The 25696-nt window shown below is 44.8% G+C and overlaps 1 protein-coding gene across 1 annotated transcript in view; it reads right to left on the reverse strand.

Moving 5' to 3' along the window:
* CDC42BPB (CDC42 binding protein kinase beta) overlaps positions 1-25696 on the reverse strand; it is a 119000-nt gene that overhangs the window by 15422 nt on the left and 77882 nt on the right. Inside the window, exons 22-29 of the mRNA XM_015419590.1 lie at positions 23371-23460; positions 22816-22890; positions 22267-22372; positions 20090-20226; positions 13266-13405; positions 12548-12629; positions 10762-10978; positions 9007-9069 (exon numbers count right to left, since the gene is read on the reverse strand). Of these exons, the coding sequence (XP_015275076.1) occupies positions 9007-9069; positions 10762-10978; positions 12548-12629; positions 13266-13405; positions 20090-20226; positions 22267-22372; positions 22816-22890; positions 23371-23460 (910 nt within the window). The remainder of the gene's footprint in view (positions 1-9006; positions 9070-10761; positions 10979-12547; positions 12630-13265; positions 13406-20089; positions 20227-22266; positions 22373-22815; positions 22891-23370; positions 23461-25696) is intronic.

Below are 25696 nucleotides of genomic sequence, written 5' to 3' on the forward strand. Positions count from 1 at the left end.
GCCTTCTTTTTGATTGGCGTTGAAGCGGAAGATTGTGTCTTCGATGCCGGGAGCTTCGGTGTTGGGCGGTCGGAATCGGAGGCAGGTCTCGATGCCGGAGCTTGCCAATGTTGATGGTCTCTCCTCCATCGCTGAGGTAGGAGTAAGGGCTGATTCAAGCAGTGCTACTTTAAGGCGTGCAGCTCGGTTTTTCCGTGTTTGATTAGAAAAACGAGCACAGTGACGACAGGACTCTGGCCGCTGAGACTCTCCGAGACAAAAAATGCACAGGGTATGACGGTCGGGAGGAGCAAGTTTGCTGCCGCAACCCTTGCACCTATTGAAAAAACCCCACTTCTTCTCCATAAAAGAAAGCGAAGAAGAGGGAACGTTTGAGGGGTGGGAATAGCCCGAAGGCCTGAGGTAATCGGTAGACCCCCTCAACAGAAATAAATGTTGTTTTTGTTTTCTAAAGTTTTTGAAGAACAAGCAAATAAAAAGAGAAAAGATAGGAAAATTAAACTAAGGAAATAATTCCTAAGAGCTGAGGCGAATAGCCAAAAGCGAACCGATCTGACCGACAAAAAATAGGTCTACTCAATGCGGCAGTAAGAAAGGAACTGGCGGGATGTCCGTGCCCACCCCTCTGGGCATGCGCGGTGGGGTTCCTGCGCATGCCCGAGGGACTGGGCGTGAAAATCCGTTAAAAGAGCTTGCTACAGCACCGATCGATCTAGCGCGTGCACACTAGATCCCATGGGTGTGAAGCACAGAGACCATGTCGAAGATCAAATGTGAACTTAAGGGTCCCAGCATTTATCCACAAAAGCTTCCATTTCCCTTGTTATCAGGGGAAAAGCAAATATACTTCACATTACATCTCGAAGGTCGACGCGTCTTGAAACCCTCTCTTGCTAATAACCTCCTACTTATAATGAAATATAATAATGAAAATGCCTCTCTCTTACTTCTTGGAGAGAAAGCGCTTTCATTATTGATGAAGAAAAGAAACGGGAAGCAAGACACTGGAACATAGGGAGACAGGCAATGAAAAATTAAAGAGAATATTCAACCATCCTTTAAGCGAGTTGGAAAAGTCTCGATGGCAGAATGCATACATGCTAAGTGAACAAAAAGAGAGCAGGGAAGATGCAAAGCTGGATTCCAGGAAAAGAAGAGTTTAGGCTTAACACTGTGCTTTGCTGAAAATGAAATCTTATAAGAGATGAAGCATTAATGCTGGGTGGGTACTAACATTAACCAGACGTCACGTGAATAAGAATGAATTCAGTGACAGTAGAACACATTGGTTTAGTGCTGAATTCTAGAACTGTGGACAGAAAAACACCTGACATGACTTAAAATGGTGGAAAACCTGCAGAAAAGCAAAACAAGCATGTGGCACAGGTGTGCTGTGCTGCTCAGTAATGGCCACATGCGCCTACAGTAAATGGACCACTGGAGGGAATGGGTGGTCAGAGCATGCTTTCTATAGCCACACCCTGCCTTCTTTCCCAACTCATGCTGATTTGTAGAATGTGTAATACAAAGAAAAGAACCGCAAATTGTGCAAACAATGCTTGTAATATTACAGTAATATGCTAGAACACTCAGAATTACAAAAATGATTTTAGAAGATGTGATGCAAAATTCTCCTTCTGTTACAGACGTGACGAAATTCTCCGGAGTAGACCTTCCGTTTCGTAAGGAACTTCATCAAAACACTAATTTGCAAAATTAGTGGATGGGAGTGCGTCTCTCCTGGAGGAAATCGATGGGAAAGCATGGAATAGTTATGAAATAAGAAGACACATCTTTTCTGAGTATCGATGTTTTGATGAAGTTCTTTATAAAACGGAAGGTCTACTCCAGAGAATTCCGTCACGCCTGTAACAGGAGAATTTTGTATCACATCTTCTAAAATCATTTTTGTAATTCTGAGTGTTCTAGCATATTACTGTAATATTACAAGCATTGTTTGCACAATTTGCAGTTTTTTTCTTTGTATTAGTCATACCAACTGCAACCCCCTGTCTTTGATGTAGATTTGTAGAATGTGACCACAGGACTATGGGCAGTGAGGAGCAGGGCTGCCGTAATGGAGGAGGATCATCACGACTCTGTTTAGTCCTCCATATCCAGGCACTGCATCTACACTGTAAAGAGGATTATATCCTAAGAATATGGGGTCCAAGTGAATCTTTATAGGACAAATGGCAGAGCCTCCTCTGCACAGTCTTGGGTCCTGTAGACAAGTTGTGTGTGCCACGGGAGCTTGCTTTCTCTTGTGCCAGCATTAACATTCGCACAAGAGCTCATGGAAAACCAGTGATCTTGCACAAGAAGAAGGAGAGAAGAAGAAATGGGATTTATACCCTGCCCTTCACTACCCGAAGGAGTCTCAGAGCAGCTTATGATCTCCTTTCCCTTCCCCTCCCCCACAACAGACACCCAGTGAGTAGTGTTCCCTCTAAGCTGAGTTAGTGTGAGCCAGCTCAAAGTTTTTTAGCCTCCAGCTCACACATTTTTCTCTTAGCTTAGGAAGGATGACTCCAGAGCCAACTAATTTATGCAGTAGCCAAACTGCTCGCTCACAAATATAATGCCAGTTGCTCACAAAGTGGAATTTTTGCTCACAAGACTCCACAGCTTAGAGGGAGCATTGCCGGTGAGGTCGGTGGGGCTGAGAGAGCTGCTTTGAGAACTGCTCGAGAACAGCTCTGAGAGAACTTGTGACTGACCCAAGATCACATCAGCAGCTGCATGTGGAGAAGCGGGGAATCAAACCCGGTTCTCCCAGATTAGAGTCCGTGCTCCTAACCACTACACCACATGGATGTGCTAACACAAGAAGAAACAAGCTCCATGGCAGAGACTATCCAGTGCTTGCAGAACTTGTTCATAGGATCCAAGCTGTAGTTCCTGTCTCAACAGCACAGCTTTGTTCATATAACCGTTCTGCTCAAAACAGAGGAGTGCTTTATTAACATTGAATGAGTTATAATTGCACGACCTCCCCTCTGTGGTGACAGAGCTAAAAGGAGAAAAAGTTCTTTCTGGTTTCTCTTTCTCCTTCAATTTCTCTTTGTTTCTCTAACCCTTAATCACATGAAAGAAGCAAACCCATACGCAATTTCAATGCAATGGCAGGGGAAGTCCTCTGTGACAAAACAAATTGTCCCATTCAGTGACATCTAGCAGTTTCAGATACCTGTCAGTCTCCCACTACATGCATTTGAATCTTGGCATCAGATTGGGATAAACAAGTCACTTGGTATTTAGAAGCAAAAGTAGTTTACAAAACACCTTGGCTACTCCCAACAGAAACAGGCACATGGTAGTTACAATCAGTGTTCCCTCTAAGCTGAGTCAGTGTGAGCTAGCTCAGTTTTTTAGCCTCTGGCTCACACATTTTTGTCTCAGCTCAGGAAGAATGGCTCCAGAGCAAACTAATTTATGCAGTAGCCAGATCGCTCGCTCACAACTTTAATGCCAGTAGCTCACAAAGTAGAATTTTTGCTCGCGAGATTCCACAGCTTAGAGGGAGCATTGGTTACAAGAATACTTCCTGTAAATGGTAGGAAGAAAATACCAAGAGAGCAATTCAGTGAAACCCAGGTGTCCACAATAGCGACAGCACACATCTGTTTCGTGTTTACTGTTTTAATCTGCTTACAAACAAAACTGGGACAGGATTTATACTCTGCTCTTTTTTAGCTCCGTAGCAAACACTGCATTGAGAATCACACAATTATTTCTTTCAGGGATGTGAATGCATGGCTATGTTCTTCGAACCAGCCCTGCGGGTGTCAGTGGGGCTGTTCAAACTAGAAGATTTGTCGAATATGGCCACAGGTCGCACAAAATTAGAAGATAGCCGGGCGGGGGGAATGGGAGCTGGAGTCTATTTTCAGTCCGCAAACCTGTTCATCCGAGATACATGGCTCTCTGAAACCTCATTGACAAGCCATCAAGACATTTCACTCCCAGCGCAATAAATAAGAGAACACAGGAAGAGAAAGCATTCTGTCTGGAAACTACCCTTGACTTCTAGACAGACAAGAGAGAAAGAGAGGGAAGAACTATCTCTGTAACCCAGAGAAATGGCACTCGGTTCCAATTATTCACTGGCTGGAGAACGCCATGTTGAGCGAAGGCCCAGCCAGCCAGCTGCCTCCTCTTCATTTTCACTGCTGACATTTAAGGTACTTTCTCAAAAGCTATGCTTGTTTCATGGTACTGGCTGTCAAAGAAGGGGAAATGTGAACTGAGCAAAGGAAGCTTGTATAACCAGTAAACCAGTAAAGCTAGCAGTTCTGTATACTGATCCCACACATGAGAGCCAGTGTGGTGTAGTGATTGGAGTACAGACGTGGTTTCTAATAACAGTGACATTTTTCAACAAACTTTGCTGTGCCGGCAATGAATGCATTAGAGGCAGGCACTAGGACCCAGTACTAAGGGGGTGCAAAAAACCCACACACGGTATTTTTCAGGTTCAGGTATATCGAACCCGAAAAATATCAGTATTTTCCAATATTCCCAAATCACAATACCACTATGGTATTTGGATTCGGTAAATATTCAGGAAAGCTGATTTCCCCCCAGCTCCGTTATACCCTATGGGGACCATTATAGTCAATGGGCCCTATAGACTAACCCCCCCTCCAAGTTTAAAAAGGATTGTACTAGGGGGTCCAATTCTATGGGCCCCAGAAGAAGGTGCCTCCATCCTCCATTGTTTCCAATGGTGGGGGAAAACACATTTAAAGAGAACGCAGCCCCTTTAAATGCCTTCTCCAAGTGGCGAATTCAACAGGAAGGCATTTAAAGGGACTGTAAGCCCTTTAAATACCTTCCAGGTAAATGTGCCACGGGGTTACATGGCTTGAAGAAGGCATTTAAAGCGATGGCAATCTCTTTAAATGCCCTTTAAGTTTGGCTATTCAGTGGGCCTGAAAACCCTGAAATTTTAGGGCTGAAATGCAGCCCCATTCAGTAACTGGCTTAAAAAAAAAATCCAAAAAATACCGATAATACTGACATTTCCACAGGAGCATGTTTCCATGGTCCCTAGCTTAACATCCCACAGCGCAGTTGTTCAGCTAAAGACAGAGAGCCAGTGTGGTGTAGTGGTTAGAGTGCTGGAATGGATCTGGGAGATAAGGGTTACAGTCCCCACTCTGCCATGGGTGACTTTGGATCACTCAGACACTCTCAGTCTAACCTACCTGACAGAGTTGTTGTGAGGATAAAACGGAAAAGAGAACAATGTGGACATAAGAATGTAAGAGAAGCCATGTTGGATCAGGCCAGTGGCCCATCCAGTCCAACACTCTGTGTCACACAGCGGCCAAAATCCAGGTGCCATCAGGGGGTCAGCCAGAGAGCTGTTTGGGGTCCCCACCAGTGTTCCCTCTAAGCTGAGTTAGTGTGAGCTAGCTCACAGATTTGTCCGCCTCCTGCTCACGCATTTTTGTCTTAGCTCAGGAAGGATGGCTCCAGCGCAAACTAATTTAATGCAGTAGCCAAATCGCTCGCTCACAACATTAATGCCAGTAGCTCACACAGTAGAATTTTCGCTCACAGGACTCCACGGCTTAGAGGGAACATTGGTCCCCACTGGGGAGAAAGGGGGGGTATAAATGTAGTAAATGCCTCAACAAGCTCCTTGTTGCTTGCCTAACTGAATAAACGTGCACACACGTGTAAGAAGGACAGACAGACTTGCTGGGGTGGAAGAGCAGGGCCTGTGTTCGGCGTGCCAAGTCACAAACCACACACCATCCTTCATTAATTCTTTATCGCCACTGTTTCACCTTCACACACAAGTAGTACTCTGGTTATTATTTGCTGTACTGAGTTTAAACAAAAAAAAATTGCTTGCACAGTTCTGTCAGGTTTCTCACTTCACAGTCAATAGCGCCGTTCTCGGCAAACATCCCTGGTGCCAAAGGTTCCAGCTGCTACGAGTGCAGCATGTTAAATATGGTATCTTCTTGCGCTTTGCTGTTTTAGCGTTCGAGGGAGCATGGACATATGCAGAGGGGAGCATGAAGACAACGGCACCTTACCAAGCTGTGCAAACTACAAGGTCATCAATGATACTGGTAGGGCAATGTCTGCATGCCCAGGGCGGATGAGTGATTAGTGCCATAGTGGCATTATCTGTGTTTGTGGCGATTTGGGAACTAACCAAAGTGAACTTCCAGTCTGACTGAGGAGATCTGCTCTTAACAGATGCTGCTGGAACAACAAAGAGGGGGAACTTAGCAATGCTCTGCCATGTTTAAAAGCAGCAGAGTTATGCTGTAAGGGCTAGATCCAGACTAAATGTTCCACTAACAGACGGCACTTCCGTCAGCACAGCAGAACTCCCTTGACCCTCTTAAGAAAGATACAGAGAAGGAGTCAAAATTTTTCTCCGTGGAAGGGGGGGGAAGCAACGTGGCCACTTAGCTGGCTGTCTGCCCGGGAGAAGGACTCAAGGTGTGAGCGCAGAGGTCAGACACTGAGAAATGTTGGCTACAGCCCATTAATTTCAGAACAAGAATAAGAGCTGCAATGTAAGCAAAACGGGAAGAAGCGTACTGGGAGATGGAGATGGGAACCACATCACATGAAGGGAAAACAAAGGAAACAACGGAAGGAGGGTGTAAAAATAATTGAGCACCAAAAAGAAATTGATTTTTGCATTGTCAGCTTCTGAATACCAGTAGCAGGAAGCAACATGCTAGCCCTCCAGGGCAACTGGGCGGTCACTGCGTGGAACACAATACTGGACTGCATGGACCACGAGATCCAGCAGGGTGTTTCTTAGAAAGCTTAGTGCACTTGCTGCAATATCACCGGACTGGGAAGCCAATGTTGTCTTGACATTATTTTATTACTATCATTTATCTTCATACTTCACTCACCTGAAAGGCACTCAATGTCAGTTTTTTTTTATTTTGCGCTGTCAATTCAGTTGGCTCATGGTCACCCCACAGGGTTTTCAAAGCAAGAGATGAACAGAGGTGGCCTGCCATTGCCTCTGCACAGCAATCCGGGACCTCCTTGGTGGTCCCTCCCATCCAAATAGTAACCAGGGCTGACGGTGCTTCGCTTCTGAGCTTTGATGAGGTCAAGCCTAGCCTGGGCCATCCAGGTCAGGGCAATGTTGGCTTAAAAGTAAAGGTAAAGGTTCCCTTGCTCGAAAGCCAGTCGAGTCCGACTCTAGGGTTGCGGTGCTCATCTCCGTTTCAAAGCCGAAGAGCCAGCGCTGTCCGATGACGTTTCCGTGGTCATGTGGCCGGCATGACTAAACCCCAAGGCGCATGGAACGCTGTTACCTTCCCACTGAAGTGGTCCCTATTTATCTACTTGCAATTTCTTGCTTTCGAACTGCTAGGTTGGCAGGAGCTGGAACTAGAGACTTACAACTAGTTGGCTTACAATGTAAGAAATCAGAACTTCAGAACACCACCACCAGCAGTGCAATCCTAAGAAGATTAAACCCTTATAAGCTAATTTACTTCAGTGGACTTAGAATGGTGCAGTTCTGTTCAGGGCTGCACCGTAAATCATTTTTCCTCTCTTTCCATATCCTACAGAATGTATGAACATAAGAACAAACCGGTGGTCCATCTCGTCCAGCATTCAGTTTCCCCCAGTGGCCAACCAGTTGCTCTGGAGGTCCATAAAGAGGACACAGAGGCCAAGGCCTTCTCTTGATGTTGTGTTCTAGCACTTAACACTGGAGGTTCAAAAAACTAAGCTTCAGTCCTTAAATTTGGCATAGGCGCAAACTGGAAAAAACAAAGCTTACGGAAAGTTAACATAAGAACATAAGAGACGCCAATGTTGCATCAGGCCAAAGGCCCATCCAGTCCAACACTCTGTCACACAGTGGCCAAAAATACCAGGTGCCATCAGGAGGTCCACCAGTGGGGCCAGGACATTAGAAGCCCTCCCACTGTTGACCCCCCCCCAAGCATCTGTGGCTAGCACCAGATAAAACATGTGCCCCTGTGTTCTGGGCTAGCCAAAGATTTTGGGGTGACTTCAAAGATGGCCCCATGTAAAGCAAACTACAGTAGCCCTCATTGCTGGCAAGCCAGCATATATGCTAGTCACATTTGTTTGATTACTGGGACAACCTAAAAGTGATGGCAGCCACGGGGCCAACCCGTAGCCACTGGTACCCTTCTAGAGGAGAAAACAGACATTTAAAAATTGCCACCACCGATCGTGATCAGGCCTGCAGTGTGGCACTTACAGGTGATCTTGTTTTGTTCCTTTGCACTTTCTAAGAGGCGGGCTTGCGTGTATGTAGGGGGTAGAACAAGATCGCCTGTTGCCACCATCCAATTTTTAAATGGCTATTTTCTCCTCTAAAATGGCATTGGTGCTGCTCCATTTAGTTTCGCCCTGTATGTGCCGCAATTGTCAGGAACAGATGTTACGCTCGTATTGGCAGGAAAAGGCCAGGTTCACCTTGGTTTGTCTCCTTGCAAACTGGGGGATCCCGAGTGGTACAAGAGTTCTGATTTTCTTTGAAGCGGGAATTCTGTCACCCACAATGCCAAAAAGGGCACTATTTGCCTTCATTACTGAACAAGACAGTAACGAAGAGTGAGCATCTCTTTATCAGTAACAGGCTCAGTAAGTGAAGGAACACCGTACAACACATTACAACACAAGGGATTTGCCATTAAATATACAAATATACAACATTGCAGCTTGCAGCACTTCATGCTTGTGAAGAAACAATAACAGAATGACAAACCTGATGAAGGACACGCAAACGGATAGTGTACTAGAACTCCGTCGTTCGTCTTAATTGTTTCTGTAACTAGTAACTGTATTACTTTGTATGTACTGCTAAGCTTTATATCTTAATACTGTAGTGATATTGTTGTAATCTTGTTAATAACTGAATTCTACACATAGCATATAAAAACTAACAAATATTGTTTAATTGTACACGGTGATTTACTGTTTTACTGATTATATACAATGGCTGAATTAGCAAGAAATGTCACTTACCATCACGGGTCACCTCTATGACGTAGAGGCCTTCTTCGGAACCGATTGCTATTCTATCCCGATCTAATGGTAAGCGGAAAGGGACCGGGGGGGGGGGAGAAGAAAAAATATTGCCATCTTGAGAGTACTTCTGAAAGGCGGGATGTATAAAGTGGATGAATATTGTATACCTGGTTTTCTAATTGGGAGCTTCTATTTTTGTCATGGAGGACATTCATCTGATCAGGGAGTAAGCCTGGGAGAGCCTGTTCCATCTATGCGGAAAGGACGGCAGAAGCTCTGCATCTATTTCTGGGCACAATTTAACTTGCTGGTTTAGACCTCCGCAGCTTTTAAAGCAGCCTGGGCCCAGGAGACTCAAGAACACGCTTCTCTTCCGTATCAGCCTCCCTGGACACTCCAAAACCTTGGCAGGAGGATTCAGCTTCTCTTCTCTCTTACTGCAGTGGGGATAAGGGGCTAGTCTATCTTGGCTGCTGCAGCAGCTGCCCTCCCTGCCAAGGGAAGTCCACCAGGCTAAATCCCTTCTTATCTTGGTGAAACAACTTAAGAGGTTTCTAGTCCAGCCCACACTGGGATGGGGAGCCGGATCGCTCTCTCTAGCCTTGCAAAGTACACTTCCTGCTACGTGCCCTGCGTTTTTTAATTGGGCTTAGCATTATGTCATATTGCACTGGTTACTTCCGATTGTTCTCATGTGTTAGGTGGACTGTTTTTATAGCCACCCCTAAAGGGGTCTGGCCACGAGATGGGATGAAAATATGAAAGAAGAAGAGATTTAATGTATACCCCGCCCTTCACTACCCGAAGCGGTGGACTGTTTTTACAGCCACCCCTAAAGGGGTCTAGCCACGAGATGAGATGAAAATATGAAAGAAGAGATTGAATGTATACCCCGCCCTTCACTACCCGAAGGAGTCTCAAAGCAGCTTACCATCTCCTTTCCTTCCACCAACAACAGACACCCTGGGGGGTAGAGGTGGGGCTGAGAGAGCTCTTTCGAGGACAGCTCTTGAGCGAACAGCTCTGAAAGAACTTGGAACTGACCAGCTGCATGTGGAGGAGTGAGGAATCAAACCCGGTTCTTCCAGATTAGAGTCTGCGCTCCTAACCACTACAACAAACTGGATCCAAATTTCTAAGAATGAGTAATGAAGTAGGCCTGCTGGGGGGGGGGGTGGATATCGATGGTGGTTTTGGTGGAAAGTGGCATTAAGTCATAGCTGAGCTGACTCATGTTGACCCTGTAGGGTTTTCGAGACAAGGGATGTTCAGAGGTGGTTTGCCATTGCCTGTCTCAGCGCAGTGACCCTCGTATTCCATGTTGGTCTCCCATTCAAATACTAACCAGGGCCGACCCTGCTTAATTTTCGAGATATGACGAGATAAGGCTAGCCTGGCCCATCCAGGTCAGGGTCTATCTAACTATAGCTATCCCCATCCATCCATCCATCCATCCATCCATCTTCACAATTATACTTTAAGGCTTTGCCTGTTTGTAGGAGTTAAGCTATTTCCCACCCTTAAGCACGAAGCAATGGGCACGGAAACAAACAAAATTTATTCAAGCACTGCAGATGCCTCCTGCCAGCAGAGTTAATCATAATTAGCTTTTCAAAATCAATTAGTGAATGTCACACTGCCACGCTTCTCGAGGCAGCGATACAGATGAGGAATGTATTTAAGGATGCCGCAGCAGCGCAACACACGGGCCCCCGTCTGCAGCTCCCAGTATTCTCATTATAGTCCACGTACCTATAATAGCGGCAGCCAGGCTGGCTTTAATGAGAGGCAGTGTGCTGTCATAGGCTTCTTGTGGAATATGTACAACTTGGTTTTTCAGCTTGTTTTTGTGCAGGATAGACTGCAGCCCCTCCAGGATTCCAACCCACTTTCGCTTCTCGTTCTCGTTTTCCGTTAGGATCAGCAGAGAGCAGGTCTTTGAAGGCGAGCCTAAGAGAGAAGCTGTCACCTTGACAGCCAGAAGAGGCAAAACGATAACAGCCTGAGTGAAATCTGTTCTTTCAACAGCACAGGAGAAGCCCTTGCATTGGCTGCAGCAACCAGCAAAGACATGACAATGCGGTGCCTTGGAAAAAGAAGACGACTTTCCAGATGCAAGGACCGGATTTTACTGAAAACGATTCTTTAAAAGGATTGGTTTATTGGAATCCACATTTAGTCTGACTTAATCATTATTTCTCCACTCAGTTTTAACAGAACAGAGAATTTTTGCACTCGAATATTTCCAAGTGCAAACGTTAGCTACCTGTACTGCATTGCTTTCAGTAGGGTGCGCTTTCTGATGCGTATCCCGCATCTCCATTCTGTCAATCACACATGATACTTTAAGCTTGTAAAAGCACATTTCAATAAATAATGGCTCAAATGCCTTGTCAACAGGGACACATTTGCCCTAATATCCCATAAGAAGAGTTGGTTTTTAAATACCCTCGTTTTCTCTACCCTATGGAGTCTCAAAGCGTCTTACAATCGCCTTTCCCTTCCTCTCCCCACAACAATCACGTTGTATTGTGTGGTTGGTGGGGCTGAGAGAGTTCTGAGAGAACTGTGACTGGCCCAAGGTCACCCAGCAGGCCTCATGTGGGGGAGGAGTGGGGAACCAAACCCAGTTCTCCAGATTCGAGTCCACTGCTCTTAACCACTACACCATGCTGGCTCTCCTAACCTCTTGCAAACACTTCTAAACCTTTTTGCAAAGGAATGCAAAAAAACAACAACCCCTATTGATATGCTTTCCACAGGGGAGGGAGTTTTCAAAATGAACCTCTCCCCAAAGTTTCAACTCTGTACTATTTAATTTTTAATCTTTAGCGCATGGCAGGATGAACACACATGACCAGGCAACTGCGTGGCGCTTTGGTAATCTATATGTTTTCTACAGATTGCTTAAACGAGTCGCTCAGGTTGCACAAAACATCACCTATCCAAATTCATCGGGGCTGTCTGCTACTATACTTCCGGAGTCATTAGCCAAGACAGCAGGGTGCAGAGAACCCGAGCAATTACTTCTGGACTGAGAAAAATGAGTTCTGTCTGGGCCCCAGCAGGCTTGAACTGTAAACAGCCAGGTGTAAGATACCTACTGCCTGCCCCCGGGCAAATTTCTGAATCTTGTGTATGCAGTATGTGTGGCAGGATTGTGAAATCATCCTGTAAATGTATTTCAGTGCTGTCCCATCGTCTCCAGCTTTTGCTGGCTTACTCTGAGGGACAATGCCATCAATTTCCGTAAGAGAATATTAGGAACCATTCACAGACAGTAAAGTGGCAAACTGTAAAACACCCTGCTGAGCGTTTCAAGCTCCTTTTATTCAACTTTATAATACTCCTCTTTGCCAATTCAAAACCATTCAGTAAAACAGGCTTAAAAAACACAACACAACAACAACAACAACAACCTGAGCAACACAGTTATTCAATGCAACACAGTCCACGGTTAAGGGTTACAATATATACATGTACGAGCCCCCCCGCGCCCCCCCACCCCAGTTTAAACAAACAGATCAAATAACCATACCCTGAATATACAAGGGATATCTTTGCGGGTTGCGTGTATAACATCTGATGCTAGGACAGAACTCACACAGAAATCTTCATCTCTGGGAAGAAATCAAATGACAAGAGTCACTGAATGGAGCAAAAGTTAATCAGCCCCGCTCCCCTTTCCATAGCTAAGCAGTGACGCTTGACCAGATGGAATTCTAGGTTCATCAGATCGGAGAGATCATGGGTACAGATAAGCCCACTATCGGGAGAACATGGGTACACATAAGCCCTAGATCGGGAAAACGTGGGTGCCGATAAGCCCTATCTCGGGAGAACGCGGGTAGAGATAAGCCCTATATCGCGCTAGGCCATACAATTCCTTTCACATGAGGAAAGCAGGCAGACAGAGGAAGCTCCAGAGAGGTGGCCATGATAATCTACCGCAGTAAAACAAAAGAGGTTTAACTACGTTTATTCCAGGATGAGCTTTTGTGGGAGGAAGAGAGCAGGCCAAAAGCGTATGGGAATCCGAGGGGCTGCTCTTGTTTGACATCGGGGACCAAGGTCTGCACAGAAACATGGCCTAAGTTTTCCTGAGATGCTTTATTAGCGCAGCACTGCTATTTCATCACCCAAACTGAAAATTAACTGGATGGTCCTGTGTTTTTTTTGTGTGTGTGCGCGCTTTCAAAGGGTGTAAATCTGTCATGCAAAGGACAGACCGCTGTAATGAAAGAACCAGCACAGACCTGAGATCCAACACCTGACTTGCAACAACTCCAGGCTGGGTGGACTTCCCTTCAGGCACATCGTAAAGGAAGAGTTTACAGTCACAGACCACAGCGTAGGCCCGCTGCCATCCTTTCTTGACACCTGTTGGCTTGGGAACCTGCAAAGACATACATACAATTCTACATACATATACACACCCGTGTACATGCATTGCGTCACTCACAGCTTTTGCAGCCAAAAAGCAGAAGCAGCAATTTTTAAAATTATAATGCTACATTTCTATGACATGAGATGAGCTTCTCAGGCTTAAAAGCATATGCTAATATACTCAGTGAGCGGGTTATACGCAGAACATGCTTTCCAAGAAAGTCATAGATTTTAATATGACCTCTGGAATGCTCCAGGCCATGGGCTGCACATGACACCTATTTACACATGATGTGAAGCTCAGCGTGGGAACTCTACATGAAGCATAGATCTATCAGTGGCTAGTAACCATGGTGACTAAAGAGAACCTCCATGTTCAGAGGCATTAAACCTCTGAATCCCACATCCAGGAGGAAACATCAGGGGAAGGCCTCGGCCTCTGTTCCCTGTTGTTGGCCCTCCATAGCGACTGCTGGGCACTGCACAAGACAGGATGCTGGGCTAGATGGACCACTGGGCTGATCCAGCAGGGCTCTTCTTATACTATTACTTTGCTTGGAAACTGACAGTGCAACTCTTAGTAGAGGTATACCCACCTGAGCCCCTTTGACTTCAGTGAATTTAAGAAATGTATAACTAGGATTGCACTGTGAGTGACTGAAAAATTCGGTGAGTACAGATAATCAGACAAAACTGAAAAGCCCTCAGAAGTTTTGTATTAATTCCAGATTCAGGATGCGTCTTGGACTGGGGAGCTGAAAACAGCCAAAGAGATGGCATGACTGTTCATCCTTCCAGTTTAAAACTTGGCTACAGAAACCCCTTTTCGTCTTCCACAGAACTCTCTCTCATTTTACACCCGGAGACATTTCAGCTGCCCGCTCTGGGTACTCCACACCAAACCACCTGCCATGCTCACCAGTACAGGGATTAGTGCTTAAGGGGATTACCATGAATGGTAAACAAAGCCTCGGGGCTTTGCCACAATTGAGGAAGATAGGAGAGGGTTTTAGGCACAGTCCCAGGAGAGATCCTCTTCTACAGTTTGCTCCTTCTAGCCTATCTGATATAACCAAGACTCACACTGTTGAGGAAAGTGTTGGGTGGGGTTTTTTTTTATAATATGCCAAGAAAATGAAGTGTCATCTACCTACTGCAAGAAACAGTATACAAGAGGACAGAAAGGTGTTTTGGTTGCTATTTTCAGTTCAGCATCTGTATAAACGTTTGTTGTTGTTTTCAGCTGCACTCTTTAACTTGGTATTCTGGTACCTCTTTGTGTGATACAGGTAACTATTTTTCATGTATCTATACATTTTCCTTGCTTGCTGAGTCTGAAAGGCTAAGGCAGGTTAACAGTGCCTTAGTACATACAGAAAACCACTTTTTTCAAATACCAAACACAACAGATACCCCCAAACCCCATTGTTGTTGTTTGCAGTCAAGTCACAGCTGATTTATGGTGACCCCTAGTAAGGTTTTCAGGGCAAGAGATGTTCAGAGGTGGTTGGCCATTGCCTGCCTCTGCATCATGACCCTGGTATTCCTTGGGAGGTCTCCCATCCAAATACTAGCCAGGGCCAACCCCTGCTTAGCTTCTGAGATCTGATGAGATCAGGCTAGCCGGGCTACCCAGGTCAGGGCTAAACTCCATTACCTTAATTAATAATAATGATACCAACAACAACAAGAAGAACTTCATTTATAGCCTGCCTTTCTCACTGAGACTTTCTTGGCTCCCTCATTGCCAGGAATTTCTGCAGGATACAGTAATGGGATTCAGACTTTCTTGTTCCTTAGGTCATGCTGATTATATTCAACAGTTCTGTACATCTGCCTCATTGCTTCCCAGGCTACATTATTGTTAGCCATGCAGGACTTGTCAGTACAGGCAAGCGACAATGATTGATGGTAGCCTGCTACATAGGTAAAGAGCGCCATCTTAGGCCGAGTTGCATCCTTCCCAGTTCATTGACTTCAACGTTACGTTACCCTTCACTGTAAATGACAAGCCATTTAAGATTTGAAGCTCTTTTAAAGTACCAGAGCTCCAAGGTACCAGTGTTTTAGTATCTATGGAACTGGCTGCTTGACACTTTATCTACTAAAAGATTTAAGTAGGGTTACCAGATGTCCTGTTCCTCCCCCCCCCCCATATCCTTCCTGTTTTGGGCTCTTTTTAAACAACTGATGAAAATGTCCTCTTTTTGAGTTGGAAGGTTAGGAATACTCCTAGTTAGTAGCACTTATCACAGCTCAAATAGTCGGGGTATTTAACATGAGATTTGTCGCAGTGATCACTTGTTTGAAGCAATCAGTTGGGAAACACTTTAGCTTTTCAAAATATGGAAACCCTAGATTCCAGCCATCCTTCCATAAAAGAACTCGAAGTGGGTACTGGTAGCTGTGTGGGATGAGGGTTCAGACAGCTCAAGTCTGAACTCCTGTCATTCTGCAGGATGTGCGAAAGAGACGGGTTCAGGAAGGCATTTTGATAAAGGGATCAGAATGGAGGGACGGTGGAACAGGCCAGGAGGGTGCCTTTATCAGTGAACAGGATTAGAGTCTATTGCAGCATTTACTGTAGGGATCACCTTGCTTTTACTGCACTCTCCTCTCCCTTTGTAGTCCTTTGTTTGCACTGTTTATGGGCAGCGAATACTCAGTGGCTTGGGAGCCACAGGTGGGTCTCCTGAGCACCACTCCCCAGCACGGCACCCACCACATTTTTCAGGAAAAGTGGGCAAGGTGACTGCCCGCCGAGGCTTGCGGTTGGCTGGTGCTTTTGATGAGCCAGGTAACAAGGCCTGGCCTGACAAAGGTAAGGTAATGCCAAGGTAGGGCCTGAAAAAATGAGGCCAATGCTGACCCTATAAAGCTAACCAAGGATACACAGCTTGAGCTGACTGATCAGGATGCCCCAACCACAAGCTGATGGCCTGTGACAAAACCACAGTCTGGTAACGGTGATACAAACACTTACTTGGAAGGAATATTTAAGGAACTGGAAAGCCCCATGATATAAAGGTCGAAAGCACTTATATGGTGAAATGTATGTCTGATTCACCTGCTTAGCTATGATAAACCTTAAATAGGTATATAGGAAATCAAATAACTATGACGTAACAAGACATCTGCACATGCCCAAAAACGGCTTCTTTTATGGTATAAAATAGCTCATTGTTAACCTCAGGGGCGGACTTCTTGGGAATCTCTTTGCTACCCTGAGGGTCTCTGTTTACTGCAATAAATGTTCTGTCTGCTTTTGGAATCCCAACTGACCGTGTTCATTATTGGGCTTTAGCACCCCAAGCAATGAGCCCATTTGGGCAAAAGTTTCCACTTAGCACAGAGAGAGGTTTCTTGCAACACGAGAGTTCAACTTGAAGGGTACTCTTAACAGAAGGGTACTCTTGAGATTTCCGGGTCAATGGCACGGTGAGGGGCGGTTTTCGGCTCGCGCCGAGCCGCCCGATTCCTTTCCGCTCCTTTTGGAGCCTCCCGGTCGCCAGAAGAGCTCTGCCAGATCTCCCGGGAAGAGGTCTGGAGCAGGGGGCTCTGTTTTGGCCCCTCCTGCAGCTGGCAAATGCGGGGGGTGGGCTGTCCATTATTTGCCTCGAAGCAGGAGCGGTCTATGGGAGGAGCATGGTCGCCATGTTCTACGCAGCCGCCGCCACCCGTTTTTGACTGTGTTTGGATTGAATTTCCTAAGTGGTAATGCAGAAGATGCTCAAGAAGCGAAATTGTGAGTACAACTACTTCTAATTTTGAAATAGATAAGATTGGTGCAGATATTTCCCTTAAATTATCAGCCCGAAAAGGAGAGGTTTAGCGGCCAGAAGAGGATTGGAAGTGGCTTGAATGTTTTCCTTCCGGAGCGCCGGCAATCATGGAGAACTTTTTTTTTCTTTTGCTCTCTTTCTCCCTTGGCAAGGATTTATTAGGCAAAATGGACAGGAAATACGTTAACTATTTTGAATAAGTATAAGAGCTTGTGTGAATTAAATTGAACTGCGTATTTAAAATGGCTTTGATAAGACAAGAGGAGGAGGAAATGGATGGGAACACGCTTGTGGGAGACTTGTCTGTGGAACAGTTCCTGAAGATTTTAAGGGAACAGATACAAAAGGGTATTGAAAAAGCCTGTGCAGACTTCATAGAAACAACGCATAACCCACAATTAGAAATAAAGAAAAAGAACCAAATAGAAGAATGTACAGAGTCCCAACCTACGCCAATTAAAGACGAAGTTTGTGTAAAATTTACAGAAATGACATGTAGGTTACAACTTCAACACAAGGAAGAGGGAAACGCAGGACAGTTTACTGAAAAAGATGTAGAGACTACAGGATGCTCCCCAACGAAAGAATGCCTTGAATTACAAGTTACAGCAACTAAAGTAAAGGGGAAAAAATTAACAAAGCCCTTCTATTTAAAAACTGAGACACTAAACAAAAATGTACAAAGACTTTTCTTTAGAGGTCAAGAAAAATCAGAAAAAAAGAGGGAAAAACATCATGGAAGAAAATTAAAGATGAACAATAGGATGGCAGAAAGCTGAAAGAAAGAGGCTAGGAAAAAAATTCCACACAATCAAAGAAAAAAGGCATGCAGACATGTTACTTCAAAAAACCAGATTATTGATTTATAGGAGACAAATTAAATTATATGATAGTGTAAAATGCTTGCTGTTGCTGAAATATGTCTAGCTGGGAAAATCTGACCTTAAAAAGCCTGTTTTAACGAAATAGCCAATAGAGTAAGATGTTGATAAGTTATGGTTGGTGATAGCTGAGTGGTGTCCAGAATGAAATGGTTGAGTCTTTAGTTTTGGAAAAATTTTAAGGAGGTGGTATGTGAAAATGCATGTTAATAGATAGAATAATTTCGTGATAGGTTATGTTTTGTGTAGGTTGATATGTATCTGAAATGTTTGAGTTTCTAATATAAAGGGTTAGGGTAAATTGGGATAAGGGTAGATAGAAAGATGTGGTGATTTTTAATAATAATGTGAAAGGTTTGTTATCAGTTGGTAAATGTGTGTATTTTTGGCTGCTCAATTTATAATTAGAAGGAAGATAATACTAGTGAATGTACTAAACTGTCAAGAACTAAGCAAGGGTTTGAGTAGTTATGAGAGGTTTGTCTTGGTAAAATGAAATAGTTTTAGGAGCCTTAAATTCTAAAGGGTGAAAATAGTAAAAAAAAATGTGTTTAACTTTTGAATTGTTGAGCTGTTGAAAAGTGGAAAGCAAGTAGTTGGTTTTTACTTCTCTCATTGTTTGTAACATAGAGATATTGTGCAGAACAACACTGATTGTTGATAAGTAAATAAATAAATTAAAAAAACAGTGTAAACCAAAAAACAGTGTAAATTAAAATTAGTGTTAAGTCAATTCAAGGTATTGTTGGTAGAAGAGAGTACTCAGAAGGGGAATATTTTAAATACTTTGGTATAGGAGTTAGTAGTATGATTCAAAATTGGAATCCAGTTTCATGTATTTGTTGATGTTCAAGTATGTGTATATATGTTTGTCTTATGATGTCAAAAAAACTAAATATAATTTAAAAAAACAGAAGGGTACTCTTATCTTTTCACATCCTTCTTAATGAAGAGTTTCGGAGATCTTGCAAGCTTGCACACAGTTCTATTTGTGCCATAAATCTGACCTGCAAGATCTTCCCCTCACTCCAGATACTCAAGAGCCGGCTAAGGTTCAGCACGGGGAGAGACAGACAAGCTTACATTCTCAGAGGTTACAGTTATACATTCAATATTGATATTTGTATTTTAGTGTAAGTGTGTTGGGTGGGCTGGTGCACAGGGCAACCTAGCAGTCATGCAGCTCTTCTGGCTGACGGTCACTGTGAATGTGGCTCTCTACCAACCACTGGTTTTTGGTGGGCCACGCCTTGGACCATCTTCTGTTTGTGGCCTTTTCTAATTCTGCAATCTGGGTTGTGGCCTTTTTTAATTCTGCAATCCTAGTCATAATTGCATTGTTTACTGGATGCTTTAATGCTGTCTTTAAATATCTATATAGCTATATATCTATATCTATATATTGTAATCTGCCCTTAGTCTCACTAAGGTAGGTGATAAATGAAGTAAGTAAGTAAATAAGTAATGGGCATGCACCACTATTAAGACACACGTTTCAGAGATCCACAGGAGCCAAACAGTCTGTTGCATGCATCAATTTGTTAGGCACTGCTGTGTTTCCAATACCTTGAGACTGTTTGCTCAATGAAAACTAATGTTCCATTTCTTGCTGAGTGAGGACTTTTGAACGGAGGCTTAAAAACCAAGCACTTAAGGACAGTCCATTCTGAATATTTATTAATTTACAATATTTATAACCTGCCCTTGTAAAAAAAGTACTTCGGGCGGCGAATAACAGAGGTCAATAATTTCAAATAATAAGTACTAGACCATATCACAGCTACAGAACAATTTGTGACACAAAGTCAAGTCCAGCAAGGAAGGCTCTGCAGCTCTTATGTTTCCCTTATTTGCGCACTCACATTTTGCAGTGTCATAATTTGATACAGCATTGAACTGGATTGTTAAAGGATCACCACAATCAAAATTGATTGCCGATTGTCAATGCAGGGGGTTGACAGATCATGCCATTGTCATAAGAAGCTCCGCAGGTGAGAAGTCAGCCTTTCCGCCGGGGCGTTAGTGACTTACTTTGACATAGCCTTTGTAAGCCGTCCCTATTCCTCTCTGAACGTCGACTCCAAGGGGTCTCTTGGCTTGCTCTGGAGGGATCGGGCAGACCTGGGGCGCGCTGTCCTTACAGGAAACATGGCAGGCGAATGAGCACACTGAATAAGAAAAGGTGAATTTGTCAAAAGCTGTTACAAACACAAAACCGACAGATCACAAGAGGAACTGAGAACATATGTGAACAGAGAATCACTCAAGTGCACTTTGCTTTCCGTGTTCACACTTAAAATTGCACAACCGGCAAACACTGGGAAAACAATGAGAAATCTCAATGCTCCTAAAATTATACGACCAAAATTGCTGATGGGATGTTTGTTGTTTCTTCTTCTCCAGCCACAGTCCTGCGGCACTCCAATGCTTAAGGTGCCCATAGGCTGTTTACTGGTTTTCCAGAAAGCTTAATTTTAAGAACAAACAAAACAAACCACAATATGGGCAGGAAAAGGACCAACACAGCTTGCATAGTCAGACGCTCACAATGCAATCCTATGCAAGGTTACTCAACTCCAGGGTCCCCCAATGCGGTGCCCGTGGGTTTCATGGTGCCCAACACTACTTCCCTTGGTGCACGCTGAGCTTTTCAGAAAGTAGGCGGGACCACTGTAAGGCAGGGCTTGTTATAGGTTGGTTTCATTCAAATGGAAGGGTTTTCTATGGATGCGATAATAAGCAGTCAAACTGTGGCCAAACGGTGGCTCGGGAGCCGCATGCGGCTCTTTCACGCACATTGTGCGGCTCCCGGCAGGGCGGATGGAGAAGCTAAGTATCATTAGCAAACAAATATCATTGGAGAAATAAATATCATCATCACTATCTGCTTTTACCGCTTTTGTTATTATTTTAGGCAGCCTCATTTAATGTTAATAAAAAGCAGACCTGCATATTTCCCAGTAAAAACAGGTAATACCTGTTCATGTCTCGCGGCTCTCAAACATCTGACGTTGTCTCTACTTCGATCTTGCGTTAAGCAAGGTTGGCCACCGCCGCACTAGAGGATCACCGGGGCTTGTAAGCATCTAGGATTTCCTTAGTCTGTGTGAATGGTTCCATTGCCCCCAGGGACTGTGACACGGCCTTGTGCGGCAGCCATTTCGGGTTCGGCTCTGCCATCCCCTCCCAAAATTCCAAAGGTGGCCACAAGTTCAGAAAGGTTGGGGGGACCCCTGCTCTAGTCTGAGGCCACTGAAATCAATGGCTTTAGAACGGAGTTACTCTGCACAGGATTGCACTGCTGGTGTTCTAAACAGCAGCGACCAGAGGCCACTTCGACCAGAGACTTGAATAAGTCAGCCTTTTAAAAGCTTCTGTATAGGTCCTTTTCTATGGGTAGGTCAGATAGGAATTCCTCTTATCACGGCAAAATGGTATACAGACTCCAACTGCTTTTACAAACATTTAAATCAGAAACCATGTTCTGTATTTTGGACGGCTTATTTTAATCCAGTTTATTTTTAAACTTTAATTTTAATTTGCTTATGAAATGCATTTCTGGAAAGACTGTCCAGCTCAGTGGCCAAGAAAAATGAGCCTGTAATGCAGGAAGGTTTCTAATTCAATTGTCACTTCTGCCACGAATTTATAAAACAGCCTACAGGTAAGCATCTCTCTCAGCCTCAACCCCCCCCACACACACCTGCAATGTGGGGATAATTATATTGGCCCACCTTACAGGGCTGTTGTAAAGACCACAAAAATGAGGGTGATTGAGCTTTGAACATTAAACCATCCTAAGTACAGCTTACAAACTTATTTTCCTTCCCATCCCCACAACAGACACCCTGTGAGATAGGCGGGGCTGAGAGAGCTCTGAGAGAACTGCTCTTTCAAGAACAGCTCTTGACAGAACTATGTTCTCCCAGATTAGAGCCTGTGCACTTAACCACTACACCAAACTGGCTCTCAAAAGAATGGTATGAAACCCGAAAGTAAACACATGCCTTTGAAAATGATGTTCCTGCTGCCACTTAAAGCCTGATAACATAGAAGAGATGCTCATGTATACTAAAGCTCAGGTGCGCAGAGTTCAAATGCATGCTTTCGTTTCAAGCAGCTGCCATATAAATATTAAAAAGTTATGCTGTTTTTTTAAAAAAACAACAACAACAGAGGACTGTTTTGGAGACTTAAAACTGACTTACCATCGCAAGAATAGCCCTGTCGGATCAATCCCACCATGAGGGAGGTGCAATGGCTGCATTGGGTAGGGCTTGAAAAGGACTTGATATTGAGCTGGTGAGCTTTGGGCTGAAAACAGAAACTCAAAAGGTAAATCAGAAGGCACAGGGCGAGGGCTCTCTGAGAAACTGGCACCAGTTGACAAGGAACTTGGGGCGGGCAAACTCTACAAGACCCCAATTCATGGGATCCTGGAAGGGGTGGGCGGGCTCCCAGACAAACACAGACCGTCCATTTTGCATTGTGGCCTGCCAGGTGATTGACAGTCCCCTGGTTCCCACAACCCCCTGTGGGATACAGAGCCCAAACGGGACATAAAAAACAGAAAAGTAGGCTGTGTGCAACTGAGTGGGTCACAACCCTGTCTCAACACAGTCCCGGTCATTTTACTGACGTTACCACAACACAAACACAACAAGCATACGGATGGATCGTGTATGAGCGACAGCCATTTCTACCCCCCCCCCCCGCCTCCCACTTCTAACCAAAACAAGTCATCAAGGCTCCCCTACCTTTGGTACAGCTAGAGAAATGGACTGAATGGTGGGGGAGGGAGCAGCAGGCATCCTCTGAAGCCGAATTGGTTCCTGAATTGCAAAAAACTACAGTTGAGCGAGGGCTTCTGAGAAAGTTCTCAAATCAGAGCTACATTTGGGCGAGCAGCGTTTGCAGAGAATTCTTTTAGAAGGTTAGCAGTAAGAGCGGATCACTGCGAAATGCAGCATTGTTCAGGATTTACTAGAAGCGGGCTGCAAATCAGAAAGACTCATAGGAAAGCCTGCACTCTAAAGCAAGCGGCGGCAGGTAGGCAGTGAGAAAGTGAGGGGAAACAAGAAGACGGGGGGGGGGGGGGGGGAAGGGGAGGTGAAGTGAACGGGGCAGCAAACCAAAAGCATTCACAGAAAAGCACAAATGTTGAAATGCTGACAAGCACCTACAAAGGAACACACTGGGTGCAGACCAGGCCTCTTTTTTTATGGAGTTGTGGTTGTGACACACAATTATAAACAAAAGGCTCCCCAGAGTGGTTGACTTGAGACAGTAGAAAACGGCTGATGATTACTTACTTCTTGCTGCTGCTCAGCAGTCACAAGAGAGGTGGAGGAAGAGACCTCTGCCTTGGGTCCCTGCGCTTCCGGCTCGCTCAGAGAATTCGTCTGGGGACAGAGGGGATGGGGGGGGGGAAGAGGGACAGGAAGAAAATTAGCTTCCAAGAACAGATCTCAAGTAATACAGCAAGATTAAGCTGACCTGAGGCAAAACGGCCCTGCTTGCTCAGAAAGCACTTATGGATTCTGACATATTGAGCCAGTTAACACCTACGCTCTAAAAGCCGAGCTTCTAAGCAACGGTGAAATTGTATAAGTGAAGCTGGCTATTGCTGGGAGGAAAAAAACTCACAAAAATGGTGACATGCCCTGCCTTGGCCTCTAAAGACCCTTTGTAGGTTGCTCCTAATTTTTTGTAGGCGCAGACAAAAATGAAGCCAGGTCTCCCACGCAATTGCTGAGATCTTCAGAAATGTAACTCATTTTTGGAGGGGGTTTTTTGGGTGTTTGGGGGGGGGGGGCGGTTGGCCTACAATGCTGTACTTCCAGAGCATTTCTTTTGGTTCTTTTTTTAAAAAATTTTTTAATTAAGGGCCTTCTAAGGAGTCTCTGATATACGTCCAGAGTTTAGAAAAAAAGTCTGAGGCTAGTGAGAAAGTACTGATAATTCATCAGACTTAGGTCAACTTTGAAAAGATGACGTTTTCAAATGCTGTAGTTTGAGAGGAGAGAGGGAGGAGAATCTTCCGTTATCCATCCCACCGCATTTTTAAAAAAATTATCAAACTTTTGTAACAATCAGAATGATTTTGCTTACCTAAAACAACTGCTTACCAGTTAAGAATTTGAACTATGTTAGGTAATTCAGTTATACAAAAGCAATAGACTATTCAGGACCTTTGTGAGCTTTGATTCAAACTATAAGTGGCAACAACATAGAGATTAGTATGCATAGAGCTATAGATACTTAGGAGTGCCTTTTTTGGTATATCAGAGAAACAGGCTTCTAGAAATACGAACGCAGTTACAGAGAGTTTGAAACGATGACATCTACTGGGGTTTGTACCCAAGGAACAGCCTCAGGCTTGACAGGTGACATAAAGCTGCCTTCTACTGAATCTGCCACTGGTCCATCAAAGTCAGTATTGCCTCCTCAGACTGACAGTGGCTCCCCAGGGTCCCTGGTAGAGGTCTTTCACATCACCTCCTATTTGGTCCTTTCACCTATAGATGCCAAGGATTGAGCCTGGGACCTTCTGCATGCTGACCAGATGCTCTACCACTGAGCCACAGGCCTTCAACAACCTTCATGCTGCAGCCTGTGTATCCCATGAAAAGGCACTCCGTGGGTTGGGGGGGGGGAGGTCAGGGAACACTAAAAAAAAAGGTACAGGATGTGATGCAGGAAACTACACCGGAAAGAAGGGGGAGAGCCAGCAGAAACTGCCCCCCCTTCTTGCACAAGCAGATCCCTGTCTATGTCCAAGTTGATGTAAGCAGAGCCGGCCCGTACTAATATGCCGTTACCGAAAACTTTAGAGAAAGAAATGTCTTACAAAGCAGACCCGTAGTTGCAACAGAGTTCTTCTATGTTGGTTACAATAAAATAACACTACTTAGCATTTCTAGGGAGCTTTTAAGTCCCTCAAAATGCTTCACAAACATTGTATTGTAGTCCCTACTACCACAAGTGTGTAAAAAGTCAGTCAGTACAGACGGGGCTGGTCCTGAGACAGTGTGGCCAGCTGAGGCAGAAGTGAGATTCAGCCTAGGGATTTCTTAAACTGTGTCGCTGAGGGTGTGACTATAAAGATGTGCTGACACATGCTGGGTCATGGGTGCACAACCGGACTCACAGTCAGACACACATCTTGGGAACTCACCTTTGAGAGCACTTGTTTGCTTGGTGCTGTGAAGGAGCACTGCAAGGGGGAGGAAGGAGCTTTCGGCTTCCCTCCCACTACACTTTTGCCAGTGGAAAGGGCCCAGGGAGCACATGGAAGGATATATGGAGAGAAAGAAAAGGACCGAACCCTTCCTGCTGCACAAAGTGGGGCGGGGAGAGGAACAGGAAGCTTTTTCTCCTCCGCTGCAGAACCGAGAGAAGGAACACTTTTTAAAGGTGAGTTCCCCTGATGTTGAGCTGCAGTGTCTCAAGTGGTTAAGACGCTGAACTGCCGGCTGTGGAAGGTCAGTAGTTCAGCAGTTCGAGACCTGGGTGCCACATAACGGAGTGAGCTCCCGTCTCTTGTTCCAGCTCCTGCCAACCTAGCAGTTCGAAAGCAAGAAACTGCAAGTAGATAAATAGGGACCACTTTGGTGGGAAGGTAACAGCGTTCCGTGC

Source organism: Gekko japonicus, unplaced genomic scaffold, assembly GCF_001447785.1.
Source record: "Gekko japonicus isolate JY-2015 unplaced genomic scaffold, Gekko_japonicus_V1.1 scaffold975, whole genome shotgun sequence".
In the NCBI taxonomy this organism is placed as follows: Eukaryota; Metazoa; Chordata; class Lepidosauria; order Squamata; family Gekkonidae; genus Gekko; species Gekko japonicus.